General features: G+C 36.9%; 1 protein-coding gene across 6 annotated transcripts in view; it reads left to right on the forward strand.

Moving 5' to 3' along the window:
• ADAMTSL3 (ADAMTS like 3) overlaps positions 1-26,945 on the forward strand; it is a 186,723-nt gene that overhangs the window by 59,486 nt on the left and 100,292 nt on the right. For all 6 annotated transcript variants that reach the window (XM_075764065.1, XM_075764067.1, XM_075764062.1 and 3 more), the window contains one exon: positions 25,869-25,996. In XM_075764065.1, the coding sequence (XP_075620180.1) occupies positions 25,869-25,996 (128 nt within the window). The remainder of the gene's footprint in view (positions 1-25,868; positions 25,997-26,945) is intronic.

Below are 26,945 nucleotides of genomic sequence, written 5' to 3' on the forward strand. Positions count from 1 at the left end.
ATTCTTAAAAAAGAAATGCAGGAAACCTTTATTTTTGCTTTTGAGGCTAGAGATCAGATTTTGGGTTTCTCTTCTAAAATTAGTATGTCTGAAAACATGTTGTAGTTACTTTCATGTTAGTAAGTGATGATATTTTCAGAAGAACACAAAATACTGAGGATACCGGAGGGGGCAAGCCCTAGTTCACGTAAGATTTAATCCCAGTTAGAGTGCCTCTTCCTGCCAGCTGCTCCTAGCTCTGTCCTCAGGCTAGGTGCAAACTGCACCTTTAGCAGAATAGCTGTACATCTCATCTTTTCTGCAAATGCCTTCCATAATCCACTGATAGCTGCTGAAATAGCTGGAGTAAAAGCTGCGTCATTGCTGTGCTTAGGAAACCCTTGTTCCTACTAGTGACCCCCACATTACTCTCACTGTAGAATTGAGCCTATATTTCTGGTTGTCCTTTCATCTTCTATTGATGAAATGGTCTATAGCTGAAACTATATTTCTGTCTGGAATGCTGTTTAATTAGAATGAATGATCTTGTGTGTATGTAAGGTTATTTTTCTTTAATAAATCTTTTCTCCATGTGTATATTCTATGACAAAACTAATTAGGAATGACAAACATGTAATTCAATAGGTTAGAGGGAAAAATTTTGTACCACCTCTTGCACTGCTTTTCCTACCCAAATTGTGGACACTGTGGGTTCTTTGTTTGCTCTGTCACCTTGAAGTTCAGCTTACCAAATTTAGCTCGGCATTCTTCTGTTTTTGTAATTTGTGCTGTTGGCCATCTCAGGGTTCGTGTTTCAATTACATTTTTATCACACAGATTCTTTTTTATTAAGTTATCCTCCTTATAAAAGTTCATTTTAGCAATAAAGAAATGAAAACCGTAACTGAGAAATGGTAATGTAAATTTTCACCAAAATGTGCATTTAAAAGAAGAATGGAAAGTTTATTTCTCTTGTTAGTTAATTAAAAGTTAAGAATCAGATATGCAAGCTGAGGGAAAATAATAGAACGTGCTTAATAGAGTTAAAATGAAATATTTTCTACTCTGTTCATCCTTTTTTTTTTTTTTTTATTGCAAGTTATGTAACTTTACCCATCAGAGCTTTCATTCTTGTCTGCCTCAAATGATGCATCACACCTGCTTCTGAAGTCCAGGGACAGCTGTTTGGAATTTTTTCCTTTTAAGGAACAAATCCTGCTGTCACTGGAATCAGTTATGAAACTTGTAGGGACTTTCTGGTATAGGTTTAGGCTTTTGGTAGTCTTAACCCAGTGACACTACCACTTTCCTGGGCCCTTCGTTATTCCTGCAAGCTTCATCACTCACTGCCCTGCTACGATGTACTTTGACCCAGACACTCCTCTGTAGTGTCTTCTGTAGATGCTGAAGTGCTGTTCTTGTTTACTTTTTTCAACATCTGCATTCTTCTCCATCCCCTCACCACTCACACTGGAACATAGTTCAGTTTATTATATAAAACCACTGATTTTCTTTTTTGTTCCTACATATCAGATATAGCTAATGATGAGAATGACATTAGAGTTGTTACTGTTGACCCACTTTTTTCTAGCAGAAATATACTATGTAGAGGTGGATGAGCAAGAAGGGTCCAGTGTTGTAAAAGAGACGCGCTCTCTGCTCCAAAAATAGCATTAGGCCAAAAGAGTTCCTATGTCCTTGTGCCAGGACTGGTATTCTTCCCTCCCCCTGAGTTTCTTCAAGCCTTTCTTCTCTCTGCCAAGAGCACCTTTCTACATTCATTTGGAAGTACAGTTCATCTGATGCCACCCAGATACCTTTCATGTTTGTTTCTAAGTTGGATCTACCTTCAGATCTCATGCAGGTAGTAAATCAATACCGCTACCCCAGTAAATTTCTCTGGGGAGAAGACAAGGGAAGGAATCAACATGGTTTATAAACTTTCAAAATACATAGTAAGAACTTTTTCCCTTAACTTGGTGATTTACTTCTATTCATTGTTAGTAAGTTAATATAGAGAAACATTGTTTTTGGTGCCAAAACTCATCAGGAACATAACCCAGAGCAATTTTTAAGGGTACAGCTTTTAAACAAGCTTCTGGAAGAAGCATTATTTGACAGCACACAAGTGAAATAACCCAGTTTGTTATTTTAATCTCATATCTCCACTTCTGGTGTTCTGTCTTGTGGATGATTTGCATTCAGCTGAGGTTTTGGCTGATGGGTTACCATAAATGGCTCAAAAACAGATTGGGTCCGCTTATATACAGCATTTTTTGTACATAATTAGAATAAAGCCAGGCAGCTTTCTGAAATACCTCTTTTCACCTGATTAAACTTGGAGTCATTGTTCCTGATATAAAACAGTTGGCTTTTAAAAGTCCATGATTTTTTTTTCTTCCATGAAAGATAGGAGGCACTGTTCTTTGAAATAGGCATTTCTTGAATAAGAATATTTTATTTGGAATTTAGGTAAACTCTAATATGTGAGAAATTGAAATTAATTATTTTTGTATGTATGTTTCAAAAATAGATGGCTCCAAAATATGCTTTGAAGAGCAGTGATGTTTGAAAAACAAAAAAAAAGTTGGATTTTGCTCTGTGTTTATTTTGTTAATTATGGAGTGACTTCATAGGCAATTGTGCAACTAATTTTTTGTTGAAAACTGAACACCATATTTGTCCAATTTATCCTCAGAATGAAGAAAGCTTAGTAGCAACTATAGAGATTGTCTCAGAAGCTGAGTTAAAGTTTGGGGAAAAAATTGTTAGAAGAGGAAATAATTTACATTTAACATACAAAATCAGGAAAACTTGTTTTCAAATTTGTGTGGGTATACTGCTTATAAAACAGCATCTGGTGGTTTCCTGGCCTTTGCAAGATAGCATTTGTTTTGCCTTTTTTTCTCACTCTGTGTGAATATGTGGAATATTGGAGAATACATGAGGTGACTTTAAAGACTTGTCTACAGTTAACAGGCATATTGAATTTTAATTGCAACTTGTATCAGAGACAGAACAACAAATATTTCTTTGTAATCTTATCTAACCCTGAGATCTCAATGATGTATCTGTCTTGATATCAAACATGTCTAGAAATGCACATTTGTTTCTTCAAAATTTATTACTTGTTTACCAAGAGTAATGTAGCCACACTCCACAGTATTCTCTTGCTATCTTCTAGAGAATGAGATGCTAAAATTCTGAATTAAAGAAAACAAGAAATGCAGCTGAATGTTTTCTGCATCAGTTTGAAGCACAACCACCTATTTTTTGTGCTGCACTTTACAGCCAGGCTTAATGAAGTCTGGTCTGACATTGACTTGCTGTGGCTTTCCCCCATATAGTTTTTGGTTTTTATCTTTACAAGTGGAATTGGATTGGTTTTACTGTATCTCGATGTGTTGAATTTCCTTATAGTAATCTGATTTTGTTACTGTTGTACCAAATATGAATTCTTCCACTGAATTCATAGAGAGCAAGAATGGACACTAAAATGTTATTCTGGAGTAGGTCCACCTTCCACTATGTAAAAGGAAAGAAGGTAATTTTTTTTAAATTGAATTGTGAAAGAGTCTATCCATACTGCTATGTGACACTTGCCAATAGTCCAGCCTTTTGAGTGACTACACAGTCTTCCCAATCAACGGCTGTGTGGCAGCCTTCTCCTTCTGTCAAGAATAATTTTGATGCAAGAGAGTAAGGAAACAAAGGCAAGACTTTTGGTACCATCAAAGAATATCTGAGAGGGAAAATCATCCAGTAGTATTTAATTCTGGAGTGCTACTTTACTCACTAATACACCTCACTAATACACACGTTCATGCAGCTCTTCAGTGTCTTTATTTCTTGATCAGAGACTAAGATAATATATTCTGGACATATGCAGAGTAAGAAAGCAAATACCTTTTTGAACTAGTTTACCTTTGTCAAATGAAAAGAATATGCAGCAAACTAACTTAACAATGTAGTCTCTGATCTGTAGCTCACAGCACAATCACAGGAAGGATTAGTAGAGGCTTTTTTCACTGAGCCTTTCCCAGGCAAAGTGTCATTAGGGTATTACAGCCCCTACCTCACACAGAGAAAACAGTTGTTGTTTTCCCCATCTTGCAAGACAGTCATGGTGCTTTATTCTTTATTAGTTTGCCCAGAAATGTGCTGTTTGCCGAAGGCCCCCAGATGGGTTAAGCAGGATGGTCTAAGAGGCTGCAAATCTCTCTCACCTCATTACTATTGCAGAGTAAGATGTGGATGACAGAGAGCAGACATAGCTATCCTTTGAGTATGTTGTTTGAGAAGTCTCCTTTTTTGGGCTAGGATCAGGTCTTCCCCTGACCCAGCAGCATAGTGAAGACTAAAAAATAGAACAGCCAGGACTTCTCTATGTAAAAATCTTTCTGCTGTCTACTTGCTTTCCCACTAGTCTGGTGAGACCTCATGACAAAGTTAGTGACAACTGCTTGTGTGCCTACCCTCATTTATGGATAAACTGGTTTTGTACCACTATATAAAAAACTGAGAAGTGTGTCTTCACAGCCCAACAGCTCTGCTCCAGGGTTGTACGAGCTTGCTCATGGTGAGCGCAGGGTAGCAGTCCATGATTGGAGTGCTGAAAAATGAATGTCAGAATAATACATTTTCAGAAAATGCAGATTAATCCAAAGTGAATCAAGTTCATGAAACTGAAATCTGGGTAGCAGATAAACTGGTAGAAATTTCCAGTGGGATTCCAATCTCTGTGGGAGGTTGCTGTACATTATAGGAGTATAAATGCTTTTTTTTCCACACAAGCACATAAAAAAGGTTGAAAACAGTTTAAAGAAAATAAGAAACATCTGTCTTCCTCCTCACCCTTTTTTGTGTAGGTTATTAGACACTTCCCTGCTTAAATATATTGCCATATTTTAACCTTTTTTTTTTTGTGTATGGTTAATATGGAAAACACTGCCCCACTGCTAGTTGTTCTTGCACTTTGAATTTTTTTTGTGTGTGGTAGCAGACTTTAGAAATATAAAATGAAGACAAGAAGTTTGCTCTTTAAAGTTTATAACCAAGCTCTTGATTGCCAACTAGATTACTTATTTCATAAAAGCTTTCTTCAGATTTCATCTTCTCCAGCTATATGTTTATTGGCCATTTCACCTGGAGTTAAATTTTTCCCTTTAGTTGATGGTCAGCTTCTTGGAACAGGCAGAGGATGTTGCTGGAACATGTCTGACAGGAAAAGAGAAAAAGCAATGAGGCCTATCTACCCTGGGCAGCTCTCCAAAGGAAGTACTATACGCTTTGCTTTCATGCCCTGATGTGCAAGACCTTGTGAACTGACCAAATATTTGAAGTGGTAAAACTCAAAGTATAATTTAAAATAGAATAAGGCATGCGTTTGTAGTATGGACTTACCTATGTTAGCTGTGAAGAGTATATTGTAGTGATAGTATTTGGTGTCTAAGTAGCATCTTTCAAAGGTTATTAGCCTGACTCTCTCCAGCTATCTGTTTACTTAGGTGAATGTTACATTCTCTCATAACTCTTGAAAAACAAGCCTGTTTTAAGTGTTGTCAATATTAGTTGCACATAACCTCACTTACTGGTTGGGAAACTGAGTCAGAAAAAGTTATTTATCCAAATGCTTGTAGATGCTCCTCATTAGACATGGAAGTAGAAGCTTGGATCCCAGGTCTTGTGTTCTAGATACTAGTTTATGCTTTCTGTATGTTATCACCTATAGTCAGTTTGTCTTCACCAGAATATTTGAGCTTTACTATGCATCGGTGCCCTCTACTGCTCCATTAAAATAATGCTGTCTCCTTGCTATTGTAGATGCATGGTTAATTTTGTTCTTCTACTTTCTACCATCTAATTGGCCCAGTAGTTCCCCTGGTGAGAAGTTGCTAGTAATGATGATTAGAGTAATAGACTTATGCTACGCTGAAAATGAATTTACCTGAAGAAAATTTTTTTTTCTCTTCTGAGTCTGACATGACTCAGACTGAGATCATGGGGTTTTCGTGTTTCATGGCAAGGGTAGATTTTGTTATATATATATGTACATGTACAAGCAGGTTTTTTTACTATTTGTTTGCAACATGAATGATCTCATGTTCAGAAATACAGAGCCATTTCAGCTTCCACTGAAATCAGGAGTTATGATTTTTGATTTGGGAGCTTCTCTGAGTCAACTATAAATTAAATTGTAGATTCTCGTTCTTTTCCTTTTATTCTTGTGGGTTTTGTTGTGGTTTTTTTTTTGCTGTGTCCTCCTCTTCTCTATGATGTTTTGCTTTTTACGAGGTACCTTGGTAGATTCACCCTCTGATTACTCCTGTTGTCTAGAAAGAAGCCTTGGGGTCTGTAAACCATTGACCAACACTTTTGCTGTACTGGAGGCTTGTTGTTACCATATGGTTCAAGCTGTGACGGTCTTTGTGGAATGGACCGTAGGAAGCACTGCGTGTTCTCACCCTCAGAGAAGTAATTCAAACAGCTATGTAATCTCCTTTGAGTTCTAGTCTTAGAAAATCTGATCCATTATGGAAACCATTGTCCCATAATGACAGAAATAGTTTTGTGTGGCAACCTCTCTTGTATAATTAGGTTCAAAGCATACAAGGATTCAATTTCATTTATTTTTTAAAATGTATAGTTTGCTATTAGATCCCCTTGAATGTTGAATTATGCACTAATGCAATGGTATCTTGGAATTTCAGCCCATTTCCAGCTTGCAATGCTGAATTTTTTTGCCAGTGTTAATGACTGATAATACATTTGAGAAGTGAGTGGTTGCACATTCATGGTGCACTGCGGTGAGAGCTTTTTTGCACATTTTCAGAATATGTACAATGTATTCTAATATAATCTATAAATACATTTTAGATTATTCATAATCCATCTTTGTGTTGCAGATGTCCCTATGGAACGAGATTCCTAGTTGCAGCTTTTATTTCTTCAGTGATTCTTTCTAGCTCTCAGGAATACCCATGGTAAAATGTTACATTAGACTTGATTTTTCCCTATTCTTAAGATGTTCACAGAAGTTGAAAGAGAAAGGATTATCAAATGATGTTTGTCACCTTATGTATATCTAATTCATCCAATTCACCTCTCTATCAAACCAGGCAGTCGTTCTCTGTGTTAAAAATGTGTCCAGTGTCTTATTTGAATTTGTCCAATTTCAGCTTCCAATGATTGGTTCCAGTGACACCCTTCTACAATTAATAGAATATAAATGGGCTTCCAGTAAGTGGTATTTGGTTTTGGGGAAGGTATTTGGAATGCTATAATCCTATGTTCTCACTGTTTGTGAAGCTCTGTAGGTAAGACATTGTCTCAGCCCTTAGGCCGTTTTTATTACTACTTCTTGGACCTTCAGCTTTTCAACAGTTTTTAAAAATATGCCCACCAGAATTGTGGAGAGCATTTGAAAATGAGTTTCACCATCTGTAAGAGCAGTTGTAATTATTTTCTTATTCTTACTGGCTACTTAGTGCTTATCTTACTGTTTTTGTTTATTAATTAGTAATTATACCCAATTCCCTTTGATTACTTGGCAAGGGTTAGTTGAAATCTGTCACTCATTTACATTCATTTAGCACATGCTTTATTGATTTTATAAATCTTGATTTAAAATTGTGTGTACCAGATCAAATGCCTTGCAAATGCTGAAATGTTTTTTTATAACTGATGAACCCTCCCAGCTGCACCTGTTATCAAAGTTGTGGCATCAGATTTATTTGAGCAGATTGCCTTTCTGTTGGTGTACATAGAAAAGTTTTCCTCGGTTCTATGCTTATGCTTTTCTGTTTGTGAAAAGTGCATGATTTCCCTTATCTGTATAGAATTGTTACATTGGCACGGAAAGCGAATACAATTTATAATTAGGTTTTTAAGATAGACTGTCAGCAAATCCTGTCCTGACCACTCTTGAGAGTATTGTATATAAAACATAATTGTTCCTAGCTTTGTGATTGATGTAGCAGAACTGATAAAAGTTACATTGTTTAAAAGTGTTTATAAATCACCCTGTCCATATGTTCATTTCCTGTAATCTGTCATTATAGTTTCAAACGTAATTGTGAGAGACACAAAACTGGCTTTGTAAAACTCTGGAATGAGTTTTGCTTCCATTTGGTGTATGTTGAAAGGTGGCTCAAAGCAAAAATTATAATCCTGGAATACCACGTACGTTACAACAGGATATCTTTGCTTTGTGGTTTTGAGTTACTGAAGGGCGTAGTCTGTCTTCTGCATTTTTCCCCTAGCATTGCTGGGATTTATGCAGAATAACTGGGCTAGTTATAGGGATTGCTTGGCAGAGAGGATCGTGTGTTTTTTTTAAATACAATTCTTGTTCTCACTTGGGAGATTAACATTATGACAGGCTGAGTTTACAGTTGGTGTTGAGCGGGTGTTTTGGCTCTGCCCGACACAGATGAGCTACTAGAGCACTGTGTGGTACGATCACAGCCGAAGGGTGCTCTGCCCTGTTCCTGAAGATGCTTCCCAGTTTCTCAGCCAGGCCTAAAAGTTGAATGAGGGAGCAGTTATTGCAGCAAGAGTGAAATCTGAAACACTCCCTTCATGCACAGGTTTCTGCATTGCAAGGAATGGAAAAATAGTTTTGAAGAAGCAGTGTAAGTTTTACTACCTTTTAGTTCTTAGTGAGACTCAGCCAGGAGCATGATGGAGGCAGAGGTTTTTCTCTCTTACAAAGCGCTTCTACTCTAGCAGCTCACTAAAATGGGAGAATAGGTATAGCACAAAATATTCCTCTAATCCCTATGTTTGTCAGTCGGGGTGCTCAACCATTGCTGCTGGTGAGGTTACTAGCCTTCAAACTGTACAAGTTTTCTTCCAATTTTAAAGATTATTCCTTTAAAGACAAAAGATAAAGCACACAATATTGTCCTCTGAAGCTGCCACACGTTCTAGATGAAAGTATTAGCTGCCTAAATATCCTATTCAGTTCTCTGTACTCATAAGTCCTGTTAGTGTCCTTTGCCAAGCACTATCAAACCATATGAGCCTCCTATTCTGCATAGTGGGCAAGTACAATATTTTAATTCAGTGCTGTAAAAACAGGGAAGTAATTTTTTTTCTGCCTTTTTTATTTAGTACTTCCTTGCTCTCTGGGTAAATTGTCAGCTCTCTCACTTTGTATAAAGGGTTTGCACTGACAGATCAAAATCTTTCACTACATTTGTGTCAGTTAAGTAAAATGCCTCATTATTGCAACCTTATTTTAAGGAGCAGATTTGAATGAGTTCATAACTGTAAATGCAAAATCTATGGCATTTAAGAGCCAGATGCACAGTATCTGTACTGGGAGATTTGATTTTTAGTCAGGAAGAACTAACTAGCTTTCTTCCTGAATTAGGGTTTTGGGATATGATAAAAAATGTTAGCTGTGCAATTGAAAAGTATCCCTTATGTCCAGCTCAGGATGTGTTTATTTTTCTGCATCTGAAGAATTGGTAAGGAGTAACATATCTGAGTTATGTTGCTCAGTGAGGCATTAAGAATATTGCTCATTATAAGAGGTCAGAGTAGATGATCAGGCTAGATATCCGTCCTCTTTTTCAAATCAGCAAATCGATGCTTTATTCCTGTTTCCCAGAAGAGAATTTATTAGCTGATTCAGGTGCTATGTTTGTGCCATTATATCAAAATATGTTTGGTGTGATGGTACATTGCAATGCTCTTTTATTTGCCAATCCTTTATTAGACTTTCATAGTTAAAAATTTAGAAGAGATTTCTTTTAACATGATCACTTTACTATTAACTTAGGAACTTTCTCTTACCTGGGGAAACTGTTGGTAGTGTCTAAACAGTTATCTATCAGCAAAGTTCTATTTTCCTTTAATACATCTCTGAGATTTGTATTCATTTCGTGCTTGTGCAGACACACTTGAGATCTGCTTTTAATTACTGGATATGATTTACAAATCAGAAATGCAAACACAAGAACACAGATTTTTTTATCATATGTAAGTCACCTTTCAAAAACTGTCAAGGAATCATATTTTTAGAAGCTGTACTTGTATAGACACAAGTAATGCAATAGCTGTGTCAGTCTTTGAGATTATGAACATGCTTATGATGAGAATATTCTTGGCGTAAGTCAGGAGCATTATATAATAAGGAAACAATGTCTTTTTATACTTTTCTTCCAAAACATTCCCTAGTGAGAACTAGACTAAAAAACCCCCATAGGATTGCCTATGAATAGATCTCCTTGCAACATGATAACTTTAGCCAAATTACACAAAGTAGATTTAAAATCCTTGTCATGTTTTCACAGTTATATTTTTAAAACCCTTTATTGGCATCTAATATGAATTATGATTGTATAACTGTAAGTTCCAGACCAACAATGTGTAGATGTACAAAACTGTCCCTCTAGCAGTATGGATGTGTAAGAGGAAGGAGACACAGTGATCAAAATCAATAAACTACTTGAATGAAAAAAAATAAAAGGAGTGGGGCTTCACCTGGTGCCCCAGGACATCCAAAAAAGCAGTGCAGAAGGCTGAGAAAAATGTCTTTGGCTCAGTAGTGGTATTGATCTATGACTGTGTACAGCACAAATACAAAGCCTAGCATACACTCAGGAGAACCTCTGTTGTAACGCAACCTCCAGAAAGGTCAGAGACCTGCTGTAACAAGAGGTGTCAAAAAGGAAGTGGATTGGCCCCTACAGCAGTTCAGATTTAGCAAATAGGCAAGTGTTAGATGGTTACCCCTCTTCACTCCTTTTGCTTCGCCTGTGACCTACGTAGCTCTCAAGTGCAACACAGAATGCAGCCCAACTGTACTTTGTGACGATGTACAAATGCTGAAAACTGAGGTGGAGCAAAAGAAAGATTAATTTGGACTCAGTAGATGTCATTTGTGTTAATGATGTCTCCTAGAGTTTTATGAGTAGTTCTAAAGAAAGCTGTTAATGCATTGTCACCAACAGTATGAGAAAATATACATGTGTATGATAGGTGGTGTTTGTAGTGCAAATAAGGATTTGGGAGTGTAAGTTAATGATCCAAATTGGGCAGGAACAGTTCATCAGCAAGATTAAAAGCCCCAAAGGAGAAATAGGTTTTGGGTATGCAATGTATCTGTTTCCAGACAGACCAACTGGGAACAGGTTTATATAGCCAGTCTCCAGAAGAAAATGGAATTGTCTTGTTTGAATTATCCAAGCTGATCTTATATTAAATAAGAAACACAATGCTGATTTGATAAAAGGGTAGAGCAAAACAGTAATTAGATGATTTGAAGGATGCTGCCTAAAGTGGGAAATATATTGTGAAATAGTGTGTTTTGGAAGAGTTCCTTCTGTCAGGCATAAACCAGGACACACATCTGGGAAAGAACAGATAGCTGAGAGATGGACCTTGTCTCCAAGCAAAATATGAGTCACTGCAAGGCATATGGATTAAAACAGTGATAGGCCTTTGCTTCCTTACTTTTGTTTTCAGAATTCTGATTGCTTCTTCAGAGTAGCTAAATCTTAGCCCTTCTCCCCTCCCTCAACATTCTGGTATAGATCAAACAGAAAATGGCTCTGGAAGAAACCCTGATCTATTCCTTTGCTTCAAGGCAGGATCAACTCCAAGTGCACTTTTCCTGATGGATATTTGTCTAGCTTGTTCTTAAATGTATTTGGTGATCAGGATTGCACAACCTTCCAAAAAACAGCATTTACTTATCATTGTAGTTAGAGAATTTCCCTTATTTTTCCCTTTATTCTTATATAGCTGCTGCTGTGGCTTTGAGCACACAAAGGGGAAAGGAGAATGAGATCACAAGCCAAATTTATACTTTTACCATTAGCTATTTGTCATGTCTACAGAGACTTAAAAGATTGTTCTTTATTTTTGAACCAATGAGATGCTACACAGATAATTTTTAATAGAGTTGAATGGTACACATGGAAAATCCATGTAAGTTAGATGCAGTGCATCAATGAGGAAGAAAATACTGGGTGCTGATCTCCCTTTGTGCTCGGCAGCATAAACATGGTAAACTGATTATATTGTCATCTTTGAATTGACTGCTAAATGGTGAGAACAAAATTTTTTTTTAAGGGAAAACAAGCCTCCTTTTTCGTGATGATATGTTTTCAGAAGAGAAGTAATGCCATAAAATGTGGAACATTCAAAAGTGTTTGGAATCTGGCAGTGGGTGAACTAGTACAAATTCTGTTAGCTGTACATTATAGACTGCCTAGCTCATTGGTCCCCTGGAAAGCTTCACTGAAATTATTTTAGCTTTATGTGTTTCAGGGGAAGAAGTGTGCAAACAAGCAGGAAGTTATTTTGGAGTTTTGAAATAAATTTGTATACAGAATACATGAAAGGACATAAAAAATACATATCTCTTTCATGCCAAAAAAAAGAGCTTCTCTAGACTAAAGATGTTGAAAAAATGCTATTTAGTTAAAATATGTGTGTCGGGAATCCTTTGAAGTCTCATATTGTTCTCAAGAGTCTCATTTAGTATCAGCACAAATATTTTTGTATTTAACCTGGGGAGTGAGATGAGATAAGAGACTTTTGACAACTGAAATGTGACTGTCAACTCTTTGCAACAAGGGTAAAACAATTATTATCTAACAAATGAAACTTATTTTTGGGGTGGGGGTGGGGAATCCATGGCATCTGAGGCACAACTTGGCTTCAACAGACAACCAAGAGCTGATGTTTTCTTTTTCTTGTGGCCAAAAAAGGATGTTGTTCTCAAGTGGCTCTTTTTTTGTGGATATTTGAAGAAGCGTAGTTCTAGACTCCAACCAAATACCTCCTTTGTAGGCAGAACACTGATAAATAGAGGCTGGTACAAGAAATAAATTTGGGAAAAGTATGTAGGAGGTTTTTTCCTCTCTTCTTTGATCTTTATCTGCCCATATGTGTCGGAAATCACATCCATGTCTCCAGTTTGACTGGATCTGACATGGAATTCAGGTGGTTCTTGCAGGTCCTATACAAAGTCCAACAAAGTCAGTGAGATACTTTCCATCTATTTCAATGGCTTTTAAATCAAGCTTTATTCACTAACTGCCCAACAGTAATATTTTGGTTATCTTTCATTTATCAGAGTATAAGGCACAATTAAAAACAAAAAAGGAGCTTTGCTGGTTAATTTATTTACATAAATTTTCCTTAAGTCCAAATGCTAATGTCCCTTTTAATAATAATAAACCCCCCCAAACTCCTCCCTTCTCTAAACCCTTCAAATACAAGCAACCAGGGAATTATATAAATAGATATTCTTACCTTTACTACAAAAAATTCATGCGGAAGTCCTATCTTGGAATAAGCTATTCATTAGTTGGCTTGGCAGAAGGAACACAATCCAAATGAATGAGCTGCCAAGAGTATTTTTAGTGGTTTTATATGTTGCCCATTCAAATCTTGGAAAATTTCTTTAGAAAATTGGACAAACTGACCACTCATTTTTATGGGCTTTTGCAAGATTTAAAAGTGAAAAACAACTATTGTATTTAGCATCTGTTAATGGAGGTTTCAGGCTACAGAACTTGAGAAAGTACTGCTGGGAAGCTAATACAATAACCATAAAATACTGGACTGATAATAGGAAACACTGGCACTGAACAGATATGGAAAGAGTCGTGCTAATATTCCATATCCAGGCGTGTTACCCTGTGCCGAGTACTGAAGATACTGTAGTTAAACATACACAGTAGTAGAGATCTGGAGTGAAGTCAGAGTCAAACTCAAGATAGATTAAATTGTCTTTTTCTACCACGAGTAATATTGATTGGATAATTCTGTCTTTGGAGAATTAAAAAACCAGAAACTTGGACACAGAAGAAAAAACAAGTTGTGCTTGAGGAAATATATGTCCTTACCCCACACAGGTAATTAGGCTCTTCCTTTATTTGAAGTCAGTGGCATTTTTTTCTTTTGCTTCTTTGGGAATTGGATCTAGACTTGTGCTGCCATTGCAACTGTTCCTTTGACAAGTTTTTTTCTCCCCAAGCTGGAAGGTAGAAAATCAATAAAAGGGAAACTATTCACCAGATATCAAATGAGTTTTAGTGGATTATATTTTATTTGAGTCAGTGGAAAACAATGACAAGAGAATATTACATTTTTAATCCCACATAAAATACCTTTCTGGGAAACTGTGTTTTCCTCACATGGAGCTTAATTTTGAAGGTTGTTTTTCCTCAGCAACACTGTCTTTTTAACCTGTACAAATGTGATATACAAAAATCTGCCCTCAGAAGATGTTTTGGCTTGCAGCTTCTGCATATTGGGTTCCTCTACAAGATGAGATGTAGGCAGGATATTTTAATGTTCTTTTTAATTATCTAAAAAAAATCTTCCTGAAGAATATGTGCATTTTGCTGTACATGAGAACACAACTAGAGGAAGCTTGAGATGATGGAATTGGTATAAGCTTTTTACTGTGAATAACCAGTGATCAAACAAAAGTTATATGTGTAACAGAACAGCAGCAGAAGCAGCTTAAAGATACGTTTCACCAGTGCAGGTGCCCGCCATAGAGGGTTCACCACATCTCTGTGCCAGGCTACCCTTGTGAAAAGTGAGCTCTTCACAACAATGAATGAAACTGTTCTTCAAGGGCAGGAAATCAGCTGGAGCCAGTGAAGCTGAGCAAACTTAAATGTTAAATTTCTCTCTAAGTTAAGCATGACTAATAAAAAGAAACACTAAAATTATATTTTGATTTTGGATCAGTTATACCATTGCTTAACATCACTCAGAGATCAGCTCATGGTTAAATGGGCAAGAACTGTTTTCTCTGAGAAGAAAATTCATCTTGTTAAATTTGATTTATGCCACAGTAAAGAGGCACCACGATCAGGCTGACAAGTTTTAAAGTTACTTTGGGCATAATTAACTTCAGTCAGACTGCTTTTCGGTTATGGGCTTAATAAGTCTTCTCCTTCAATATATTAATTTAAAATGGCTCTACACAAAGTGATATCTGCTTTAAAAATCAGGGTGAGAAATACATCAACATAAAATAATGCCTTTAAAATTTGAAATTGATAAACTTAATTGTTCTACATTTATAGAAAGGAAAACTAGGATTCTTATAATTGCTGTCAGCTAGCAATGTGGCTTTAATATTTTTCCTTTTGACATTTGTTCTGTTGCCAGGTGTATCTGCTTGTGTTCTGTGATCTGCTTTGCATTACTTTTATAGAAATATTACCATTAAAAGTGCTACATATAGTATTAAATAGCAGGGTGAGTCAGGAGACATGGGTCGAATCTCTAGCTCACGAATGAGAAGTTTGGATGCCTCATCTGAGTGATATGGTATAAATACCTATAACTAAATCATCAAACGGTCTGGCACTACTGATGATCTTGGCATGAAATTGAGCCAGGCAGGAGTGCAATGTCCCAATATCCAGGGTTATGAATATTGCAGATTATGGATAGACAAAGTGCACAGGAAAGACTTTTCTATACTGGCTGCTCTTGCTACAGTTTATTCTTCTGTCAGTATTTCCCCTATAAACTCCTTTTATTCACAAGTTTGGCAGTTAGCCATAAAATTTTGCTTCTAGCTGGAACTTGGCAGACAGTGTCTCAAGTCAGGGAAATTATTTTAAACAAATTTTTAAAATATATGATATGTATTGGGGCTCTCTTAAAAATTAGAGCTGAAGTCTTTTTCTGAGAAAAAGGGTTCGTTTCAGTGGTTTTTTTTCACAGTAAATCCTCTAAACAAATTCTTAAAGGAAGAAAGATTGTTATGACCAATTAGACTAGAAAAAGTGTTTTGTTTTTTTTTTTTTAAAAAGCATGTGTAGAGAGGTACTGTATGTAAATGTAAAGGACTTGTGTATTTTGAAGTTATTGCTTTTAGGGTATTGCTTTAAATACATAATTTATCATTGTGGTGGGATAAAGCTCGTTTATGGTTTTATAAACTGTAAGGTAAATCATATATAATGTAAATAATTTTAAATGTCCATATTCCCTCTTTGTCTTTATTTACTTTTCCATAACCTATCTGTAAATCTAGTACACAAGAGTCTTGGCAAATCAACGCTTTAACTAATTCAGCATAATACAGTAATTGATAAGGTTGTGGGACAAGTAGCTACCATTATGTCAATCTGTTGTAAGGTCTAGGATCCAGGTATGCTCAGATGGCTTGTGCATGTCATGTAAGCAGAATGGCCTTTCTTATACTTCAGAGTTTGCAGTGTTAATTTGGGCAAATACCACCAGGACCACCACAAATCAGCAGGAGTGAAATTTGATGGTGATTATGGTAACAACTCCTGGCTTTGTGTCAGGATCTGTCCGTCTCCATGTTCTTACAGCTTACTTGTAGGCTGCAAAACAAGAATTCCCACCCTCTTCTCTCCCTCGTCACTCTTCTCCTACTTGTAAACTGTAAGTTTACTGCCTTGTTGATTAATTTTAATCTAGAGTTTCAGTAATTCATAGCATTTCTGCCATAGCTTTCCTTACCCTGAAATGACTTCCTCAACTGCTGTCAACTGAGTCTCCATCAAATGAACAGACCAAGAAAGAAATGAGGAAGTCATAAGTTGGCACAGGTATTTTATCAAGAGGAGATCAGTCTGCGATAGGCACCTGACCCTTAGGAGAAATGTTTAGGATTTTTTCTTTTGTAGTGGTTGTTACATGGAAAGCATGATTTAAAAGCATTCAAAAATATGTAATCACTGAAGTATGTTTGCAGTTTCATATGGCATCGGAATATGGAAAAAAAAAACCAAAAATAAACCTCACCAGGAAAGGTTTTGCACATTTGACAGTGGCAGCAATGTGCCACTGTGTGATCTTTGAAAGCTGATGGAAATCCTCTGCTTCGTCACAGGCATGTAACGCTCATCCTTTTATCGGTGTTGCTCTTCTTTCTACTGCGTGTGCTGAAGTGATGCAGTTTTTAACTTTTTAGACCAGTTTTAAAAATCACATGGTAACGTTTTTAAAAGCACCTTTATTTGGATGCTTGCAAATATATTTAATCAGGTAATTTGGAAAAAAATAATGCCAGATATATTTCCCAGAAATTGGAATCTCTTTTTCTATTATGCACCTGAGGAGTTCTGCACATTGGACTCTGGCTGACCCATCACACTGTTTATGCTGGATGAGGAACATGTGGTGTGCAGTGTGAAGGTGGAAAAACCCATGTATCCAGGTGCAAATTTTGAATAAGCATTCAGTAAAGCTTGCATGAATTCTTACTACTTTTGTGGAGTCCAGGAAATATATGGAATTTTGTTAGTGCAGATTTGTAAGTAGGCCCAGAGATATTTAACATGTTAAAACGTCCATTTATACCTATAGTAGATACACATAGTAGAAAGGACAGTGTTTATGGTTGCAAGATGGGAGATGGAAGAGCTCTATAAAAGGCACTAAAATCTGACTTTGGACACTGAGATGTAATTCTCAGCTGTGCTACGCACACAATGCCCTCACCATACCCTTCTCCTTCCTGAGGTTAGGTTCTCACTTGTAAAATGGACATAACAATACATATTGTTAAAAGCTGTAGTCAAAAAGTATTAAGAATGCGTGTTGTATTTGTCATGTGAAAATGAAAACGTTCTCATTATGTCTGTAATAAGATTTCTTTGCACACCCAAATGGAAAGACTGTGTATTTAATAATAGCATATTGTGGAGAAAGCTGTTTAATTGATTATAATTTTAAAATTGTTTTTATATGTACTGGGATATAACTTTTAAGTCCTTCATTGGGAATGTTAATATAATAGATGACATTTTAAAAAGGAGTATCTTGTTTCTTATAATATTTTTACAGCATTCCCTTCCTTTTTTGCTTATTTCAAAATTCTGCCTTATCTCTCTTCCAAGCCCTGGCAAGTGCTTGCCTCAGGCTGGCTACCGAGAAAGTGGGCAGTGTGTGCTAGAATTTATATTGCTTTCTTGGTTATGCTCCCTTTCAGATCTGTGTCCGTTTCCCAAGGTCTGTGGCTTTTGAGTTATTTGCCAGCTACACGTGCAAACCTTTAAGTTATAATTCTCCAGACCACTTAGAAATGGAGGGAATTGGAGTGATGTTAAACATTTCTCAGTGTAGTTTCCATTTCAGATGGGGCAGTCAGAGGAATGGATATGTTTTGAGAGTTCAAATTTATGTGTTTCCAGCTACGTATTCACGTGTACTTTTAAATCTTGGAAGACAACGAAATACTGGAAACTCATGGAGAAGTTTTTCATATTCTTGATTCTGGTCAGCTGTCCTGGATGATTGGACCTAAAATCAGTAGAAAAGCATGAACTTCTTACCTGACTGGTTATCGTCAAAGTTGGTTATTAGCCTTCGTCCCTGTTCTCAGGACCTAAGATCTTATCTATGCTCTAATACTGGTGAATATGGAATAATATTTACCATTGTCGATGAGGCAGATACAGGGCTCATGTGGCTCTAGTTGGGCAAGCATGAATGAAAACCTGGGCAACTAAGGCTGGATTGTCAAGTGCATTGTCAGTGATGTGTATTTGTGGGACAAGCTTATCAGAGTTTCAAAAAGGATTTCTCTTTGCTAGACATTTATCTGTCAAAATAGTAATTTATGGAATATATCACCCAAGAAAAAACAGATTTCCATCATCCAGAGGAGAGGACAGAGGCAAGTGCTGCTCTTGTAAAAGTCAGCAATGTAATGAAAATGTACCCTGGGACTTCAGTGTAGGTCATCAAGACCTGTCAGCAGTGAGTAAAACTAGAATGCGTGTGTTTTTAAACTCATGTGAACAATGTAGTTAACTCAGAAATTGAAAAATAGCAGCTTAATTATGCTTTAACTACTTCACTGCTGATTCCTTTTAGCAGGAACATGTTGGTGCTGTCCTTAGCTGCTGGTAGATGCAGAAATAACCACAGGAATTGAGTATACTCATGCCATTGCTTTCTGCTTGGAGTTGTTAGGGCAGGAGCCACGATACTTTCTCCATGCCCACAAATTCCATGTTCCCTCTGTTACTGCTCACAAAGAAGGAAGGAGGTGATACAGACTCCTTTTGGTGCCAAAAGCCTCAGCTAGCTCATAGGTGCCAAACAGCCAAGCAACATTTCATCCCTTTCTGGATGCCAAAAGCCTCAAGTATCCCTGCTCCACCTGCCAAAACCTCCAACTTTGTCCTGACAACTCCTGCAGTGCAGGCCTGCGTTGTCAATATGAAATTTTGCAACACACGTACAATGGAAAATCTGGATGCAGTATAATACTGAAAAACATGCTGGGATTCGCCTTCAGTTTAGTATCAAAATGAATTACGCTGTAAATATTTCCTGTGTGTGACTCTTTTCCATGTTTTATTTTCCAAAACTTGAATTTGAATTTATTCAAAACTGCTGTAGAATGAAAATATATTGCAGAATTCAATACTGAGAGCTCTAAGCTACATCTGAGCCCACAGATGTATTCTTTCATGTAGCTGAATAAGTCCATCATTTGCTTTTTGACTCATTTCTTGCTGGTGATTCTCCTGGTCTGTCACTGAGCTTTACCACCTTGTGTTTCTGAAATGCTCTTTTTGTTACCAGATTCTGGTGAACAGACTCCATTTTGCAGTCAGTTTGTAGTGCATGGACACCCCTACACTGTGGCAAGGCCAAGTGCAAGGAATGGTTAATGTGACTGAAATAATGCTAGCCATATTAAAACTAATTACTTCTAAACATCTGCTTAAAATAGCTGCATTTACTCCCAGGTGTTTTTTATCAGTCTAATGATGCATTGTTTTTTCTGCAGGATTTTATAATTCCAGAAATGTCCTTTTTAACATACAGAATAAAACATAATTTACTTTGGTACATATAAGTAAAAGATTTATTAAACTTAATGACATATACAGTGCACGATTAGGTAATATAGAATGCACCCAGCAATAGTAGAAATATATCAGGAAATGTCTTGAGATCTGTCATAATGAAGCAAGTGGAAGTTTTTCTGCTAAAATCAGGTAATGCAAGATCTCATTAATGATTCTTATTTGTCTGGCAATAAGTTTTGAGTGTTCTTCTATTTAGTTGCTGCCACAACTGAAATAGTTTTTCCTAAATCTGTAATCTGCATTCTACACCTTACTGAAGTTGTACAAAATAGAGGTGTAAATCATTTTTGTATGTGACCTTAGCAGGGAAAGAGATTTCTAGTATAGTTTGTCCCAAAGCCATAGACGTAACAGCTGGAGTTAAAAGCGAAGGACACAGTTCTGAGGCTGAACAGCACATCCAGTGATTATCTGCAGGTAAATACTTGTTCTTTCAGTTATGCACTCTGCCCATGGATACAGTCAACGGTGCAATATGATACCTTTTCCACCAAGTGTAGTGTCTGGAAAGAAGAATCTGGGAAATGCATCACAGAGCTACTCAGGCAGGATATTTTCCCCTCAGTGCCATAATTCCATGCGTTACCTCTCTTTGGAGCCATTGTAGGTACGAGGAGCGAAAATGGCATAGTGCGGTGCTGCGCATGGAGATTAGTGAACAGCAACATAACTTCGCGCTTTGGAAGACTCTGAAAGTCAGGATAGTGTTAATAGTATTTATGGGTTGTGAGAGTGGGAAGAAGCAATAAAAAGGAAATGCTTCATCTCTCTTCAAAATACCATCAAGGATGAAATTCACTCCTGGGAGAAGGGCCAGTACTGAGCTTTGGGTATTGCTTAATTTAGGCCTTCAGTGGGACTGAAGTGGTGTTTATACCCTTCAATAGGTTCTTTCACTTGGATGAATTTAATCTGAAGAATCTAAATTCTGTATGAAGAAATTTAGCTATATGCAACCTGTTATTAAATAGCAATATAATATAGCTGTGCCAATGTAACTCCTTTTGGGGATTCTCTTTTGGAGTTTGGCATGCCTTTTCAAATTAATACTAACCACTTCGATAAGAAGCCATGAGAAAAACCAAAGAGCACTCATCCACAGGGTTGCAGTGATGTCGGCATAGTAGCAGATACATTGGTAGATATTCCTGCATAACCAAGTCCTTACTTGTTATGGCAAAGTCTTATTTTGTGAGCCACACTTGCTCTAACCTGTTTGAGTAGGTAATTTTCTGTATCTGTGAGCCCTAGGCACAGTCTGCATTGGTAGATGCTGGCCAGAGGTTGCATTGAATCTCTTCAAGAACTTTTCAGAGCTGAGCACCCTGCTCTGGGGAGGTGCTCAGGGACACATCACAGGACAGAATTTGGAGTATTTCGTGTAGCGATACGTACGTGGCAGAGGGACTGTTGCTTGGGGACCCTTGCAGATAAATCTGAGTGTTGGATCTCTATGTTTCTTTCATTACACATTCTGTTACTGTAATTCTCCTGTGTCAGATGCTGCATACTTGGCTTGTGTTTGTATTTAAAGCAGAAATGTATGTTAAAAACTCTGGAAAACAAACACTTAAGGTATTAGAGCATTTCTGTTGAGAAGCTGAATCTTTGTTACACTGAATGCTAAACATTTACATATCCAAGCCTTATGTAATGGATGTCTGAATAATAAAACTGCATAAACTGACCTTCATTCTCTGGCACCACATCTCCTTTGAAGTCTGCATGACCAAATTTAAGACAATTATGTCATCCTTCATAACAGCCAAACAAAAGTTTGGCCAGATAATAATTTTTCTCTATATAACAGCACTGTTTGATTTCTGTAATGTGTGTCAATGTAGCTGTTGTTATTTACTGGGTGTTACAAGTGACAGTAAAAAATCCCCTTGTTTTAGATTCATCATCAGTACTGGTAACATCTGGATTTCATTTATTTTACCTCAGTGCCCACTTCTGCTATACTCTATTTCTTTGAGTAGTACATTGCAAGGCAAGTATGGCCTGAAAACACACACAAATCATTTGCAGAACCTGGTGTTACAGTATGTGCCCATATGTGGCAGAGGCAAAACAGAGCCCTGGATAGAAGAAGGGAAACTGGCACTAACTTCTCCCCCCACCCTATCCAAATCTGCCAGTGCCATACTTTCAGTCAAATTCTCCGTGTACAAGGCTGCCTCTGTCAGTTAAGGGTTGTCAGCAGAGACTCGGATTGTATGTTACTGGGCCTCAGACCTTGAGGAAACCTTGGCATATTGTCATCTCAGTCTTTGAGACTCTGCCTGTGTCACCAAGTGCTTCAAAACTTGTAGTTTATTTTCCCCCATCCCCTGATTCAGGTGATCCTTGCCCAGGCCCATGTGCAGTGTCATGACTTATTCTTTTTTTTACTTTCAAAATGAATTATAACTTGGATACATATTGTGACGAAATATTTGAAATTACCTTTATCATATAAACCGGATTTATTTCTGCAGAGAGCATTGTAAGGACTCTTCAATATTGCTTTGAATGCAATGCTTGCATCTAACCCTGCGTTCATGTGTGATGCTTTTGGAACAGATACAACTCCCACTAACATCTCTGGACCCACTGGAAGTGTGATGCCTTTTGCCATCTAGTTGTATGTAAAGAACAACAAATCATCCCCAGGTTGTGTCTGTAGCTGTTTTAAATTATTTTATCTGGATTTACTACAGCACTTGCGGCTTTACTTGATCATGTTACATCATGGGTGCACATGTGCGTGTACATGCACACATTTATGTATGTGTAGGTACATACTTTTACAATGAATATGCTTAATGTACATGTTGCACTTCATCTGTTGCAAAATTAAACCACTAAAGGAAAAACACTTCCATTCTAATGTGGTTCAGCAAAGCTTCACTGCTGAGCCATGTTAAATTATGACTGAAGACAATAAAAACAAGAAAAATTGAAGTTAAGAAACAAACCACGAATGCAATCCCGAGGTACAATAATACCCTTTTGTGCCCAATTGCAATTAGCTCTTGATTTAATTCCTAAACGAGCTTCCAAGGTTTTGTTGGTTTAAATCATGATGTTGATGATCTTTTCTTTATTTTACTTTAATTTGGTACCATGGTGTAGACAAATGTAATATGTAGAGTTTATGAAACCAGACAGCTAGTAAATCAGTATTATTTTGCTAGTAAATTACTAAGCCAGTGCAAGCTGCTTTTAACTCTTTCCCATGGGACAAATAGTTTGAACTAGCTGGAGTTTAAGTCAACACTGTGGGCACTGAATTAGTCAATGATTCTGAAGAAGGCTTTGTTGGCATAAACTTCTGCTTTGATCATCCTAGTATTTACAGCTTTTTAATTAGATACAGTTCAGAACAACGGCTTTTATCAAAGCGGTTTGGTAAGTGAACAACTGGACATTGTTTAGGGCTTTAGATGACATTCTGTCTGTTAATACCATGTGGCTGGTTTTAATACAATTATGAAGTTAGGATTATTTTAGGCATTGTCACTGCTTTGTCAAAAGAAACTAGCTATTCTAAAAGAGAGTGGCACGTATCGCTTTTTTAGTATCATAAGTTTAATCATTTCTCAACTTATTAAAAAACAATCACTTGCCTTGGGATTACAGAGGACAAACTTTAATTTTGCGCTCATAAATTTGAAAGAAGTGGGTCTTCATCTTGACTTATTTTCATGTGCTGAGTGATTTGTTGAGGAGTGCCGAGCTCTTTTTGTTCAAGATTGAAGGCAGTTGGTTCCATTTTCAGTGTCAGACATTTCAGAGTTGGCTTCTGATGTAAAGTAAACCCAACGCCAGCAAGAAAATTCCTCGGGGATCTTGGCAGAGCTGGGCTCTATCGTTTCTGGAACAGTAGATAGGCCTAACTACACTTTTAAAGCTCTACAGTAAGCATTTATAAAATTTGTAAACTTAGGGGAGCATGAAAGTTAAGGAGCCACTGATGTGTTTAGACCAATTTCTGCAGTTTACTGTTCAAATGGAGATAGCTTATCCTCTAATTAACAATTAATTTTTTTTACCAGCTCAAGCTTTTTGAGGAAGGAATGGAAAAGTTTGGAAATTGCTGATGTTTATTAGCCACTTAACTATGGGGAGTAGTACTATTATACTACATCTGCCTACTCTTATTAACGCCTTTAAAATGTGTTTGTGTAGTCCTTAGTTCTGCTTAAGCGTAGCCAAGTTTAACTATTTGCCATTTGAGTTTCTAAAATGATGCTTGTTCAATAGTTGTACTTACAACTGTGATGTGAATGCATCCTAAGTGTAACAGCTCATTCACAGAAACAGGCCAGTTTTCACAAGTTCTGTGGCACACAATTATTTATTTTTTTTTACTATAATATTTAGGAGAAAATCCCTTTGCCTACACAGGATGGAATTGAGTCATATTCCTTATATGGTGCTATGTGGAACACAGCTTTGTTTTTATTGTTTGCCACTTCAAGCTTGATAGGCTTTTGTCTGAGTCAACTTTCTTCATGGCTGAAGGTGAGCTGACTTGATCTGTACTGTTAATTTAAGGAGAGTTATGTATTTCTTTCCCCTTGTACCATAAGATTTGAATTACACATCCCTCACCTTTAAATAACTTTTGTGAGGCATTTTGGAAGAAAATAGGACTGAGTCCTGCTCTCATGAGCTTAAGCTAATTCTCAGAGAAAATATGGATTACTAAAGTGTATTCATCCGGTTTATTATTAGGATATATACTAATCACTTGTGCTTCTCTGGATCTAGTCATTCATGAAAATCTTATCAGCATTTTAGACATTTTTTTTCTTTTTGGCACTTATGAAGATTTAAATGTTTACTTGGATGCAGTTTATTTAGTAATTTTTTTATCTCCTCGCCTTATGTTTGCTGACAGCCCTTTCGTTGGGTGTTTCTGTGTGCTTGTTTTTTGGGAGGGGATGTAAAGATTCTGAAACAACATTTGATTAAGTTGTGCCTGCCTATGGTGTCAAAAATAAAATAGTAATGTGAATGTAGTGCCTTTATTTATCCAAGGATGCCCACTGAAGTCAATGGGAATAAAAAATTGTCTGTATAAATAGTTATTTCAGTAAAGCTTGGATGAACTCTTCATGTCCTCTCATTGGCGATTGTATTGGGGCAGAGTAAATATCAGCCAATGTTCTCTGTCACCTGAGATAAATGACTCATTGCCTCATTTTTATGTACAAGATGACTTTCATTTGTGATGATGTTAATAGCCATTACATTATTATGTTGCAATACTTTACTTTCAAACTCTATCACCACAGCACAGTGATTAGAGAAATTGGTGTTTTCATCTCAGTCTGGGTGTAATTTGGAGTTCTAAAAATCTTAATTTCTTTATGATAACAGGCCCATCATGTCTGACAACTCTCAGGGGATCATTATGTTTGACTTTTTGTTGTAAAAAAATCTCTGCGTGCTTTTTCAAGAGAGAAATTTTACAGGGACAGAGGAGTAAAATAGGATGTAAATGGAACAGCTGCTTGAACAATTGTAGTGAAGTCAAAGAAATGCTTGGGGAAATCCTGAATTTGTTTTTCCTATGCTTTCTTCATGGAGAAAATCATAAACCAAAAAGTATTCTCCTGAGAGAATATTCCTCCTCATGCTTGAGGAGATAAAAAGAGACTTTTGTTCCCTCATTAGTCCTGGATATGAAACTCCTTTGGTTAGGGTTTTGGGAAGCCCAGCAGCCTGTTCAGAACATGATGCCTAGTCTGGCTGCTTGAGATCAATTGTGTAGTTCCCACGCAGACTGGACATACATATGTTGGGAATGACAGCACATTTGGACATTGCAGTCCATTGACAGAAGACAATGCATCAAATATGCTGTATTTTCAAAGACTCTGCTTCCTTTCTCATGTAATTATTATATATTAAAATAGTAAATCAATTTGAGTTACTGTAAATAAGCAGCAAAGTACTATACTCAGTACTGTTAATGCCAAGCAGTAAAACATGTACCAAATCAATTGTTTGGGTTTTTTTCTCCTCTCCATTCTCCATTTTTTTCAGACCTCTAGAATTACCCGCTCTGATGAAGATAAGGAAGGCTCCTGGGATGCCTGGGGGGCCTGGAGTGATTGCTCACGGACCTGTGGTGGGGGGGCCTCTTACTCACTGAGGAGGTGTTTAAATGGCAGGTAAGCCACATACTTATGTGTATTTATTCTTCTGCAGCTCTGCCATATTTCCCTGTCCTCTGATGGTGTCTCTAGAGAAGCATTGTTCTGTTTCTTGAACCAAATGCTGTGTACAGATCAAGTGTTATGAAATCCTACTTTTAATATATTTTTGTAATGCATTAGATAAATATCTGAGCCTTCAGCTCTGGTAGAACTTTAGTGTGTTATCAAATATGTTTGTGGAATAACAAGAATGATTTATTTAGCACAGTTAAATACTGAGAGAAGTCCCTGTCACCGTAATATAAAGCGAATGGTGAGTTACCTATATACAAATTAGCCTGCACTTGAACATTGCTTGAAATAATGTTCAAGTGCAGGCTCCTCCATGTCTTCCCTGTAGTAAAAAACAAGTGACTTACTCCACATCTAGATGTATCAAATGCTGCTTTCTGTTAGGAAACTTATCCTCCGCCAGTTCTTTCTATGCAGTGGTCCTGGTGGCCATATGTTTTCGGGGATAAGCCTCAGTGTAGCTTGAAGAGAACAGCATATGTGGTGAAAACAATTTACCTCAGTAGTAAAGCTGGACTAATGTAGGACTTTTTGCTACAATCCTAAAAGTATGAGTAATGCAATAGGCCTGTAGTCAGGCGAGAAGAGATCCCAACCAGCTTAGAAGCATCTGTGTTGGTGTCCATAATAGCTTGCTTTACTTGAATTATTCTTAAACATTTTTTTAAATGCTGATTATGTTTAAATTTCTATTTTGTTGAGATTTTTTAAGCTAAATGTAATATGCAATATCGCCCAGGAAGTCAATTTTTCTTAAAGAAGTCTTGTAGTATGATACACTAGTTAAGTGCAAACTGTATGAAATACATAGCTAAAGGTGATTAATTAAAACAGTGCCTGTTTCTTTTAGTGCAAAATGCACAAAGATCTTTGAGCAAAGTAATATTTCCAG

This window comes from Balearica regulorum, chromosome 12 (genome assembly GCF_011004875.1).
Source record: "Balearica regulorum gibbericeps isolate bBalReg1 chromosome 12, bBalReg1.pri, whole genome shotgun sequence".
NCBI classification, from domain to species: Eukaryota; Metazoa; Chordata; class Aves; order Gruiformes; family Gruidae; genus Balearica; species Balearica regulorum.